At 35.1% G+C, this 12,880-nt stretch overlaps 1 protein-coding gene across 1 annotated transcript; it reads right to left on the bottom strand.

Moving 5' to 3' along the window:
• Window positions 1-5,242: 5,242 nt before the first annotated feature.
• LOC120113468 lies at window positions 5,243-6,135 on the bottom strand. The gene is made up of 2 exons (XM_039134623.1): window positions 6,028-6,135; window positions 5,243-5,899 (listed from the first exon to the last, which is right to left on the bottom strand). The coding sequence occupies exons 1-2, from the start codon at window positions 6,133-6,135 to the stop codon at window positions 5,243-5,245; spliced, it is 765 nt and encodes a 254-aa protein (XP_038990554.1).
• Window positions 6,136-12,880: the final 6,745 nt, after the last annotated feature.

The raw sequence follows: 12,880 nt of genomic DNA, 5'->3' as shown, positions 1-12,880 counted from the left end.
GGGGAGGCATTCAACTGCAAGCTTCTTCGACCTCAATGTCGAGATGCCTTCAAGTTCAAAAGGAAGACATAAAACTACCATCTTATTCTATCTAAATGTCGATAGCGTGGAGGAACCCTCATCTCCACCAGAAGAACATGTTCGTGAGCCAGGTGTGGATGGTGCTGAGACTGGACTATTCGTTCACCCAAAATCACCGCAATTCAACATAGACTCTGATGATGATGATGTAGATGAAGTTCCCACAAATACGGTACACACTGAACTTCCAACACACATATATGAAGCTGACTATGGGACAATGTACGAGCCAGAGTTTACGGATATGCCTAATGTTAGTGACTATGGATTTAACTCATCAATCAATGATGGTGAGTTATATAAAGGAATGGAATTTTCATGCAAAGAAGAAGCGATGATGGCAATTAAAAATTACAATATTCATAATTATGTTCAGTCTAGAGTCGACCGCTCTACCACTGAAAAGTATGTGACATTGTGTCCAACGTGATAACGGATGCAATTAGATGGTTCGTGTATCGATGAGGAAGAGGAAAAAAATATATAAGAGCTAGCGATATACAATGGTCCTCATACATGTTGTGCTGGAGGGATCAACCAGGATCATACCAACTTTGACTCCGACATGATCTGCCAAGACATCATGCCTATGGTAAAAGCAAGCTCACATATAGCTATTGTTGTGTTGATTTCAGCTATACAATCACAGTATGGGTATATCGTCTCATACAGGAAAGCATGGAAAGTAAAGTAGAATGCCATTAAAAAACTTCACAGAGAATGAGATGCATCTTACAACGAACTACCAAGTTGGTTTAGGGTGGTGCACATATTGAATCCTGGGACAATTATGGACTTCGAAACTTGCCATGCATACCACAATGATCGAGTGCTTCACGATCGATGTCAATTCTACCGGATTTTTTTGACTTACCCACAGTGCATTAATATTGTGAAATACTACAAGCTCGTGGTCCAAATAAATGGGGCATTCTTGTATGAAAAATACAAGCAAGTTTACTATTGGTAGTTATCCAAGATGGTAATCGCAACACACTTCGAGTTTTTTTTGCCCTTATTGAAGGAGAAAATACAGATTCTTGGGCTTTTTTCCTCTGAAACTTACATTTAAATGTTATCACGAGGGAAAAATCTGTGTCATTTTAGATTGCGGAGCTGGGATCAAAGCAGTAATGGATTCTTAGGGTCCAATATGACAACCACCTTATGTCCAACATCAGTACTGTATCCGACACATTACTGCAAACTATCATGGAATGTTCAAGAAGAATGATGAGTGTCAATTACTTGTGCGTATGGGTATGTCAAAATGCTATTTTTTATTTGTCAATCATTTTCATTTTTTTATGGAAACAAAGTAAGTTATACATTTGATGCTCAGGTTACGAACTACTACCTCAAACATTTGAGTCCATGCTTCAAGAGTTACGAGGAAAGAATGAGGAATGATACGATTACATCAGCCTCATCAATAAAGAAAAGTGGACAAATGCATATGAAAATGGATATCGATATGGACACATGACGACCAACTTGGCTAAGGCTATCAATTCGACCTTAAAGGGGACACGTCATTTACCAGTAACGACTTTGGTAAAAATGATATATTTTCTTTTGGATTTAAAACGGTCATGTATATCACCCTAGATTAGTTACAGATCTACAAAAAAAAATTGATGCATCAAATTGAATGTCTGTAACAAGCTTCTCTAGAACCCATGAATTATTTCGTGTCACAGAGATCTCACGACCTTTTCAAGGGATTCAAGCTAACTCATTCAAAGTTAATATACGAGACAGATGGTGCCACTGTGGGTTTTTTCAAACACTAAATTATCAAAGCTCTTATTTCATAGCAGCTTGCTCGCATACCTGTCAAGACTATAATCGTTTTGTGGATCCCGTATACCTACTATCAGAAGTGTTTAAGGTATATGAATTTGAGTTCTCCTCCCATAGGTAATGAGAAAGACCCTAATGAGGTTCAGAATTGGCTTCCGATTGTACCAGATCTTTTGGGATATTTGGGATATTTGGGATATTTGGGAAATGTATAGAGTAAACAAAATATGTGGGCATTGTAGAAACCCATGGAACAGTAGGAAAAAATATACATATCTTTTGTCATCAAGTAACCGTTGATGTTGTGCTTGATGTAGTTGTTGTTTATGAAAGCTAAGTTTCTGTAATATAATTTTCATTTACTTTAAGTTAATGTCATTTGAGCATCACTGATTAATTAAACAAGAAAATGATACAAGAAAAAGGATTAAAAACACTAAATAATAAAAGCATTTGCTTGAATTAAGTAATAAAATAAAAAAATAAATTAAGTAATAAAAGGTAAATAATTTAAAAAAATACAATTGTTGGTTAATAAAAAAATTAAATACAAAATTAATAAAATGTATGAATCTATTGATGTCTGCGTCTTGAATGTGTTCCGCAAGGCGGTGGTTGTTTGTCTCGAGGAGGATTTCTTCGTATAACTTGTTCTGACTCCTCACTCTCATCATCATCATCAGGAGCATATAGATTTTGTTGATGAGGGATGAATGACGATGTAGCACCTCTATAGAATAAGGACCCTAGAGGTGTATAACTGACTATCTCACCGCTCATAGAAAATTGGGAACATTGTGAAAAGACCAACACCGATGAGTGAGAAAATTGTACAGGAGGTGTCTGTGCGACAAACATCGGTAGTGAAGTTGGACCTGCTAAATAACCAGTATATGAACCCCAAGTTGGATTTATAAACATGGAACTATAATATCCTCCATGAGGGGTCATATAACTTTGCAGCGGTGGCGACATCTGGTATGGAAATGGTGGTGGGACATCTAATATGACTGCGGTGCCATCTGAAACGACTGCGGAATATAGAGCGGTGTAGACGGTGGTTGCTGTAAAGGTTCTGGTGCTGCAGCTAAAGACAAACCGGAAGCGCCTGCTCTCCGTCCATGAGTGGGGAGACGACGATGTTGTGACGGTAGACGTCTTTGGCAACGTCGATGAATGCTCCTGCGTAGTGCTTCATCGAAAAGTAAGAATGGTTTATCGTTCCTGTTGAACCACTCATAATAAATATCTGTAACCATCAAATGGTTCACGTAAATGGGTTTTGTACAAGGAATGCGACCACGTCGATCATCCCATATCATAACCCACTCATAGTGCTTCAACAGCCAGTCCACTTCTTTTTTGTCGCGTCGATCGATGCTATGCAAATCGTCGAGATTTTTAGGTGCTTCCAGAATTAATTGTACAAAACCAAATCGGTGAAGCACGCGATCAGTGGGATGTCACTTGACAATCGCATAACATATAAGAGGGATCACCGCCATCCAGACATCTAATGGGCCCCTTAAGTCGCGTGGGATGCAAATTCTCATCTCTTCAGTACAATAAGGAGCCCATTCAAACTAAAATAAATATATATAATTCTTATCAAAATAATAATTTAATTATATAACGATAATTAAAAGTATATTTTGTTATTTAAATACATACCTCTGTGTCAGCCTTCTGATCAATGAGTAGCCTAATTTCTTCTAATTCATCAGGTAAATCTCGATGATATTTTCTTGCAGTGGACCATATATTCAATGAAATAATTTTTATTATATACTAAATAAAATTATTAATATACGAAATCAACATTGTCATTACCTCAATAATAGAGGAAAGACCTACAGGTTTTTCACCACTGGACATAAAAAGAGCATGTGATGCCACGCCCAAGACTGCAACAGAATGAGACATCCGACGATAGCATTTTTTCTATAGTCAGTAGCTCGACACATTTCCTTATAGAGAAATGTCAAAACTGTCGAGCCCCAACTCAGTGTACCGGCCTGATGAAAATCGGCGAGGTGACGCAACCACATACAGTGAACTTGGTTGCGCGATTTGTCCGACATCAGAAGCCCTCCTATCAGCTGTAGTATGCAAGCCCGTGCACACATTTTAACCTACTTCTCCGAGGCGTTGCGACCCAAATGCTTGAAAGTTGCATCCAACCAATTTAACGGAATCCAACCACCGTTGAAATTAGGCGGGACACCTCCAAGATAATCCTGGCAATATGAATGCAGTCACCGTGCGCCACCCCAGAGAACACATCTCCATCTACCAGAAGCCTCAAATGCATGAAAACATCCTCCAGCGTAATTGTGCACTCTCTGCGCGGAAGATGGAATGTGTGTGTCTCTGGTCTCCACCACTCGACCAATGCAGAAATCAGGTTGGATTCTTGGTTACAGTACCCTTCGTATCTTGCTATGTAACTGAATCCAACCTCGACTAAATACGGACATACACGGGTTGGTATCTCTAACTTAATATTACGAATGTATGGATCTAATGTACGGTCTCACCAGGGTTCGCTTGTTTAATCGTCTTGTCATATATTATTAATTATTTTACAAAAAACTTATTTTAGAACTTTCAATAATTATCATATTATATTTTATATAACTAAGGGTTCGCTTGTTTCACGGAAAATAAAGTTTAGAAAATAATTTCTAGAAATCATTTTATGATGGTTGGACAAAGTTTTGTAAATCATTTTTAATTGATTGATAATTTTTTATAAATTATTTATTTTAAATATTGAATACAATAAATAATATTATATATTAGAACATTATTATTATTATTATTTTAAAAATATTAAAACAATTTATTTAATATTATTTAGTTTAACATTATTTTTAAAAAATTGTTTTTATAATTTTATAAATAAAATATTAATAATCTTGTATTTTATTAAAATAAAAATATTATAAATTATATTAATTATTTTTTAAAATAAGAGTGTTAAATTATTAATTATTAGAATATTATTATAATGTAATTAAATCATTTTATTATAATATAAAAAAATAATTTATATTATTAAATTTATTAATAAATATATTTTAGTAATTAATATTTTATTAAAATGTTATTATGTTTTTAGGATAACGCAATTAATTATTTATTGCATCTAAAACCACCAAATTTGAGATACAACTCAGAATATCCGAAACAAATCATAAAGGTGAAAGACACGTAACAGCCCATTGGGCTAAAGCATGTGCAACATTGTTTGTTTCACAACGAGTGAAGTTCACTCGAAAATTCGGATGTGAAGCAAGAAGAATCCTAGTTTCTTCCAACATAAGGTCAATAACTGAGCGGTCAAGATTAGTATTTGTTAGCCTTTGAACAATACTACGAGCTTCGTCCTCAATGATGACTGATTTTCATCTGTTTTCAATGGCAAGGTTAATACCTTCAGAAAAGGCCGTGATGGTCTCGTATAGCCACCAACTACGAGGCCGTATTGGTCTCTGGCAATTATTCCGATGGTCGCGAATCTCGAAGTTTCAAACCAAGCACAACAAATATTTAACTTCAGACTACCGTACGGTGGACGTTTCCAGCAATTTATTTTAGGAGCTTTTGGAGCTGGTTTTTGGATTAAAGCTGATTTAAGGTCGGAGAGGATGAGCTTAACATAGTCGTGGACCACTTCAGGCGGTAAATGGGTTTCTTCATGCTTCAACTTGTTTCTTCTGTTCCATATATTCCAAAGGAGGGTAAGCAGTAAAGCAAAGTGATTCTTATCAGTGAACTCCAAAATATAGTTAAGCCAATCTTTGCCGGAGAGAATAGAAGGGTTGAGAATTCTACTATCCCAATGTGTGAAGGCAAGAACTTCTCTGATATGGGGGCAGTCACGGAGAGCATGGATACAAATTTCTTCGGCAGTACCGTGTAATCTACATATACCGTCATCTAGATTTGCAGCTTGAAGTTTCGAACCATCAGGAATAGCTTCATGAAAAACACGCCAGCCAAAGACTTTAATCTTTGGGAGGACAAGAGCTGTCACGAAAGCTTAGAAGGTTCTTCCTCCAGGTTTAGACTGTTTGGCAGCCAGTGGTAAGCATATTTTATTGAGTAGATGACTGAGGAGTGATGGCTCCAAATCCTTACATCGTGATGAACTAGAGCGATAGGACAGTTAAGAATCTTCATTGCGTCTTCATGATAGAAAATACGTGAGACTTTGAGGGAGTCCCACTCGGACAGGCCAGGGATCATGAATTCTTAGCACTCAATCGGATGAAGGGGACTATCAGAATAAGAGTTATCAAAAACAATCTTTGAGGTTCCACCCCAGAAGTCAACATGGACTTGAGCTTTGCTTTCGATTCCGATCCTCCAGAAGAAACCATGCTTAAGGACTTCTTTTGTTTTGTAGATACTTGACCATCCATAAGATCCTCGCTTTAAGACCTTTGCATTTAGGATGTCACATTCTGGAAAATATTTTGCTTATAGGATTTTGTAGCAGAGGGTATTTATATGGTGTAGCATCCTACAAACTTGTTTCCCAATTAGAGCTTTGTTGAAAATGTGGAGATCTCTGTAACTCATGCCTCTTTCCGTGTTGGGCAACAATTTTTTTGCCATGCAACGTGGGCCTATCCCCTTTCGTTCGTCCTTCCTAACCACCAAAAAGATCGGATTGTTGAGGTGATGTTATTGAGGATGCCATCGGGAATGAGGTAACAAGACATGGTATGAGTGGTGATTGCTGGAGCAACGACTTTGATGAACAATTCTCGACCTCCGTAGGATAATAAGTTTTTAGTCCAGCTTCTAACCCTTTTAGAGACTCTAACTTAGAGAAAATCAAATGCGTTGGTTTTATTTTTTCTGATCATGAGAGAGACGCCAAGGTAGTTGCCAAGGGAGGGGGCGATGTGGGCTCCAATAATGCTGGAAATTTGGTCTTTAAGATGGTCTTGCGTGCCTTTACTAAAGAAGATGCAGGATTTTTCAAAGTTTACTTTCTGACCCGAGGCTTCTTCATAGATTAAAATGGTGTCTTTGAGTTTACTTGCATCATGGGTTGAGCTTTTGATTAAGAGAAGACAGTCTTCTGCGTAAAGAAAATGATTTACTCTCGGGCTCCTTCGGTTTGCTCTCACTCCAATTATGTGGCCAGCTATTTGTTGTGCGAGAAGCAGAGATGAAAGACCCTGTGTCCAAAAGAGGAATAAGAAAGGATAAAGAGGATCTCCTTGACGGAGTCCCCGTCCAAGGTTAAAGGGAGTGGAAAACTTCCCATTCATGCGAATACGATAAGAAATGGTGCATATACGATTCATAATAAGTTCCCCCCAATTTACATTGAATCCCATTTTAAGCATATGATTTGTCGAATGAACACTTATTCCATTCTATCGAAGGCTTTCTCCGTACCGAGCTTGACCAAGGCACTTTTACTACTTTTTGAATTGTTGATACAATGAACAAGCTCATGTGCAATCAGGATATTATCCGTAATAAGCCTTCCGGGTACAAAGACGCTTTGATTTTTAGAGATACAGTAAGATAAAATGCTTTTGAGACGATTTACAAGAACCTTTGGGACCGTCTTATAAATGGTAGTACAAAGACCTAAGGGTCTAAAGTTTCTCATGGTTTTAGGCTTATCTATCTTTGGTATCAGGAAAATTACAGTTTCATTAACTATACTCAAATCCATATCATCACTAAGAAGATTAAGACACAAGTTCACAAATCAATGCCAAGCAAATACCAGAATTTACGAAAGAAATTTGCAGAAAGATCATCTATTCCTGGTGCTTTAAAATGATTAATTTGAAGGAAAGCAGTACTTGTATCCTTGACTGTGAATTCCTTACCAAGGGTTGTGTTAATCTCCGATGTGATAGTGGTCTTGATGCGTTCAAGGATCACCTCCGTTGAAACGCTGCCATGTGATCGATATAGGTTGGTAAAAAAGCATGTAGCCACCCTAAATATGTTTTGAAGACCGTCTACCCAAATATTATATTCATTTCCAATACCTCTGATCAAGTTTTTCTTCCTTCTACCATTTGCGCGTGCATGGAAGAACTTGGTGTTACGATCTCCTTCTTTCAGCCAAGCTATACGAGAGCGTTGTCTCCAGTAAGTTTCTTCTTTGTCGATAATGGTTTTCAATTCTGCCTTGTACTCATTAAGGGTTCGAGTATTGACGGGGGTAACAATTTCAGTAAGCAACAAATCTATTTGGGTTTTGAGAAATAATAATATATTAATAACAAATACATAAAATAATATGATTTGGAGTGTTATGTTTTAAAGTGAAAAGTTCATAAAATGAGAAAAATCAGATGATAAGTCATTTTCCAGAAAATGTGAAGGAAATTTTATTGACCAAGAAAATAAATTACATTCATCATTTGTTTTCAACGAACCAAACAATCTGAAAAATCAATTATAGAGAAACAAATATACCTAAGTGATTTAACTGAAAAGTATCCTTTGTAAAAAAAATTAAAAGTATCTTATATGTGAAGGACTATTTACGTAGTTTATCTAGAAAAATAAGGGGAGATTTTAATGTTTGAGGGGTCCAAGTCAAATGAGGGTAGATTTGTAAGTAGGGGTGAACAAAATTCGACTTGAGTCGAAAAATCAATTTTTTCGACTCGACTCGAAATGATTTCGAGTTATAATTTCATAAACTTGACTCGACTAAAAAAATTCAAGTTCAAATCAAGTTGTAAAATACAACTTGAATAACTCAAAATTTTTAGTAATTAGTGGATTAATTTTTAAGTTTGAGTCGAGTCCCTCAATTTTGTATGATATATATATATATATATCACATATGAAAGAAATATACATGTATTGTATTTTTTTTTAGAGAAAATCGCCTCAGTGACCAAAAATGCCTTATAATATACGATTTTAACCAACTTTTTTTTGATTTGCCAAAATGACCAACAAAATCGCAACGCGATATCAAAACCGCAACGCGATTTAGAAAAGCGCAACGTTGAAAAGAAGATCGCAACGCGATCTTCCAAGAATCGCAATGCGATTCATAAAATCGCAACGCGATCTTCCAAGAATCGCAACGCGATTCAGAAAATCGCAACGCGATTCAGAAAATCGCAACGCGATTCAGAAAATCACAACGCGATTTAGAAAATCGCAACGCGATCTTCCAAGAATCGCAACGCGATTAAGAAAATCGCAACGCGATTCCAAGAATCGCAACGCGATTCCAAGAATCGCAACGCGATTCAGAAAATCGCAACGCGATTCCAAGAATCGCAACGCGATTCAGAAAATCGCAACGCGATTCCAAGAATCGCAACGCGATTCAGAAAATCGCAACGCGATTCCAAGAATCGCAACGCGATCTTCCAAGAATCGCAACGCGATTCAGAAAATGAGTAAATTCTTTCAAAAGTTGTTGCATTTGTTTCTTTCTTAAGAATTTTCTCTAAAAAGATAGTATCCGCGCGGACGTGTCGAAGACACGTATTACCACGACCACGACCACGACCACGACCACGACCACGACCACGACCACGACCACGACCACGACCACGACCACGACCACGACCACGACCACGACCACGACCACGACCACGACCACGACCCGACCCGAGACGAGACGGCGGCGGCGGCGGCGGCGCGCGAGAGTCCCCCTTGTTCTCTTTCACTCAACAAGGAAATGGGAAATCCAAGCCTTAAATACACTTCCCAATAGTGTTTCCAATACTATGTGGGATTGAGCATTACTCAACACTTCAAAGAAAATATAGCAATTTTTGTAGCATGTTTCCCGCTTAATCCATATTTAAAAATATTAAAACATTTTATCATATTAAAACTATATGTATAAGTTTGAATTGAAATGTAGATATCTACAACTCTTTTAATTCTCTTAATAAAATGTTTTAATATTTTTAGATATGGATTAAGTGGGAAAATACTACAAAAATTGCTATATTTTCTTTGAAGTGTTGAGTAATGCTCAATCCCACATAGTATTGGAAACACTATTGGGAAGTGTATTTAAGGCTTGGATTTCCCATTTACTTGTTGAGTGAAAGAGAACAAGGGGGACTCTCGCGCGCCGCCGCCGCCGCCGTCTCGTCTCGGGTCGGGTCGGGTCGTGGTCGTGGTCGTGGTCGTGGTCGTGGTCGTGGTCGTGGTCGTGGTCGTGGTCGTGGTCGTGGTCGTGGTCGTGGTCGTGGTCGTGGTAATACGTGTCTTCGACACGTCCGCGCGGATACTATCTTTTTAGAGAAAATTCTTAAGAAAGAAACAAATGCAACAACTTTTGAAAGAATTTACTCATTTTCTTAATCGCGTTGCGATTCTTGGAAGATCGCGTTGCGATTTTCTGAATCGCGTTGCGATTCTTGGAAGATCGCGTTGCGATTTTCTGAATCGCGTTGCGATTTTCTGAATCGCGTTGCGATTTTATGAATCGCGTTGCGATTTTATGAATCGCATTGCGATTCTTGGAAGATCGTGTTGCGATCTTCTTTTCAACGTTGCGCTTTTCTAAATCGCGTTGCGGTTTTGATATCGCGTTGCGATTTTGTTGGTCATTTTGGCAAATCAAAAAAAAGTTGGTTAAAATCGTATATTATAAGGCATTTTTGGTCACTGAGGCGATTTTCTCTTTTTTTTTTATCAAAAATCACATATGAATGTATTGCTATATATATATGATCATAAAAAAATCATTTAAATTGAAATAAAAAATATCATAATATTATAAATATTGATAATTAAATTTGAACACAAACTTGAAAATTCTCGATTCGACTCGAAAAAAATTCAAGTTAACTCCGAGTTGTAAAATAGGACTTGTCAACTCGAATAACTCAAAATATTTTGACTCGACTCGATCGAATGCTCACACCTATTTGCAAGTATCCAATTATCTGTTAGTGGTTTATTTATATTTATTCTATGAAATTCTTTTTTATTGAATGGATGAATTTTACTTGATTCAATAAAAAAAATTGTATTTACCATTGTTTGTATTTTGTTTTAACCATCAGCTTAACGTGTTTCATCAGCAACAAATGTTGTTCTATGAAACATCAAATTAATGAATGATAAATTAATAAAACGAATTTTCAATGACAATTGAGAAAAAAAAAAGGTCAGTGTTGGAATTGAAGTAAAAACCAAGCATAGAATGCTGAATCCAAGGTGTTTTTAATGATGTTTCAAATGTTGGTAAGACTGAGCTTGATCGGCAAAAAATAATATTTTAATGAGATAAAATATTCAAAAGATAATATAAGAATTAAAGTAAAAAAAAAGTGCAGAACCAAAATGAAAATTTAATATAAAATTTAACTTAATCGGCAATGTAAATGTTAATTAATATAATAGTTATTAAACTTTTAACTATTTTGAATAGATTACGCGACATTGATAAATCAAAAGTTTTTTTTTTACTATGATCCTAGATAAAAGAAAGTCTTGTATTTAAGTGTAAACGACAGAGATATGATGACGTGGCGTGAAGGGCGCGCTCGTGCGGTGGACCCCAGTGTTGAATTTGTTTAGTGTTTTTTTGTTTGTTTTTAAGGTGAAAGATCAAAGACTTCGGGTTTGACTTTTGTAGTTTCTACAATTTTGTACGGCTGATATTAATTTCATTTTAATATGATGTACGGTCCAGATTTAGTTTTTACCGCTGTCGTTAGCATATTCGAAGGACGATATAATAAGACAATCTCCTCTCAAAATCTCCTATCATCTCATTTTACGCAAAATATCGATCTTTTGACTTATCATGATATTTTGTAACTTTCCACTTCCGACCTATAGCTTTTGAGGTGTTCTAATTGTATTTATTCTGACTTTATTTTAATTATTAATTCACATTTCAAATATTTAATTATTTGTCTGATTAAAAAATAAATATAATCATTGAAATTATATTTATTTTTTATTTTTTCAATACACATTATTATTTTATGAAAAAATATGATAATTTGTTGACTAAGATATGATAAAATATGATCTCATAATCTCAAAATTTACCATATCTTAATTAACATGTAAATGTCTAACTTAGATGATCATTAATTTTTTAACAAAAAATAATGAGTTTGGAACATAATTAATAGTCGAGTGGTCTTTTTTGTAACTTTTAATAGTCGATGGACTCAACAAAATAACTCTCTATAGTTGAGGGATCATTTTATAATTTTTAATCATCAAATGATTCAATAAATCAATATCCTATAGTCATTAGATTATTTGTGTATTTTACCCAAATAATAATTTAAATACTCAAAAAAATTAGCTAACATGGTAATGTTTTTTATTCATTTAAAAGGATGGGAAATTATTTATAAAGAGAGTATTTATTTATAATTTTTTAACCAATTCACAATATATATATGTCATGAGGACACAATTATTCAAATTCAAGATCTTTAAAAATAAATATATTTTTTGTTAACCACTAGGTCACTTAATTATTATTTAAATTGATAAACAAAATAAAAAAATAATACCGTCTATAAAATAAATTGTCACTATCATTGCTATATTAAACAACTATTTATAATTATAATATATTAAAATACTATATTATTTAAAATATATTGTATAATTTGATTCGTTCACCGTGAATTTTATAAGTTTAGGAATCATTTATAAATATTTACGTAATTTTTTGTTAATATGTAGGAAGATAGGATAGAACATCACATTCACATGTTCGTGTTACAAAGGGGTTAGGTATCATGTTTGTTGTTTATGGTTAGAGATCATGACATGTTTGTCTAGTTTCTCCTAAAAAAATATATTTATTTCCAATTTACATATATAAATATTTTCTTATTATAAACTTAAAAACATTGATTATTTTTTTTCGAAATAAACATTGATTAGAGAAATAATAATAATAATAATATAGGTTATATTAAATTTGGTATAATATTGTGGGCACTAAAATTATTTGGCCTAATAGAACGCTTAAGTTTTTATTTTGATA

Source organism: Hibiscus syriacus, unplaced genomic scaffold (assembly GCF_006381635.1).
Source record: "Hibiscus syriacus cultivar Baekdansim isolate YM2019G1 unplaced genomic scaffold, ASM638163v2 tig00110209_pilon, whole genome shotgun sequence".
In the NCBI taxonomy this organism is placed as follows: Eukaryota; Viridiplantae; Streptophyta; class Magnoliopsida; order Malvales; family Malvaceae; genus Hibiscus; species Hibiscus syriacus.
Note: the sequence above shows the minus strand (reverse complement) of the source record. Positions and strands in the feature narration are given on the sequence as shown.

Excerpts from the sequence above, each read along its gene's own strand:
- LOC120113468 (XM_039134623.1), bottom strand. The coding sequence starts at position 6,135 with ATGATCCCTGGCCTGTCCGAGTGGGACTCCCTCAAAGTCTCACGTATT. Across the intron at positions 5,900-6,027 it reads TCGCTCTAGTTCATCACGAT|ATTAAAGTCTTTGGCTGGCG; the intron begins GTAAGGATTTGG and ends GTCCTCCCAAAG.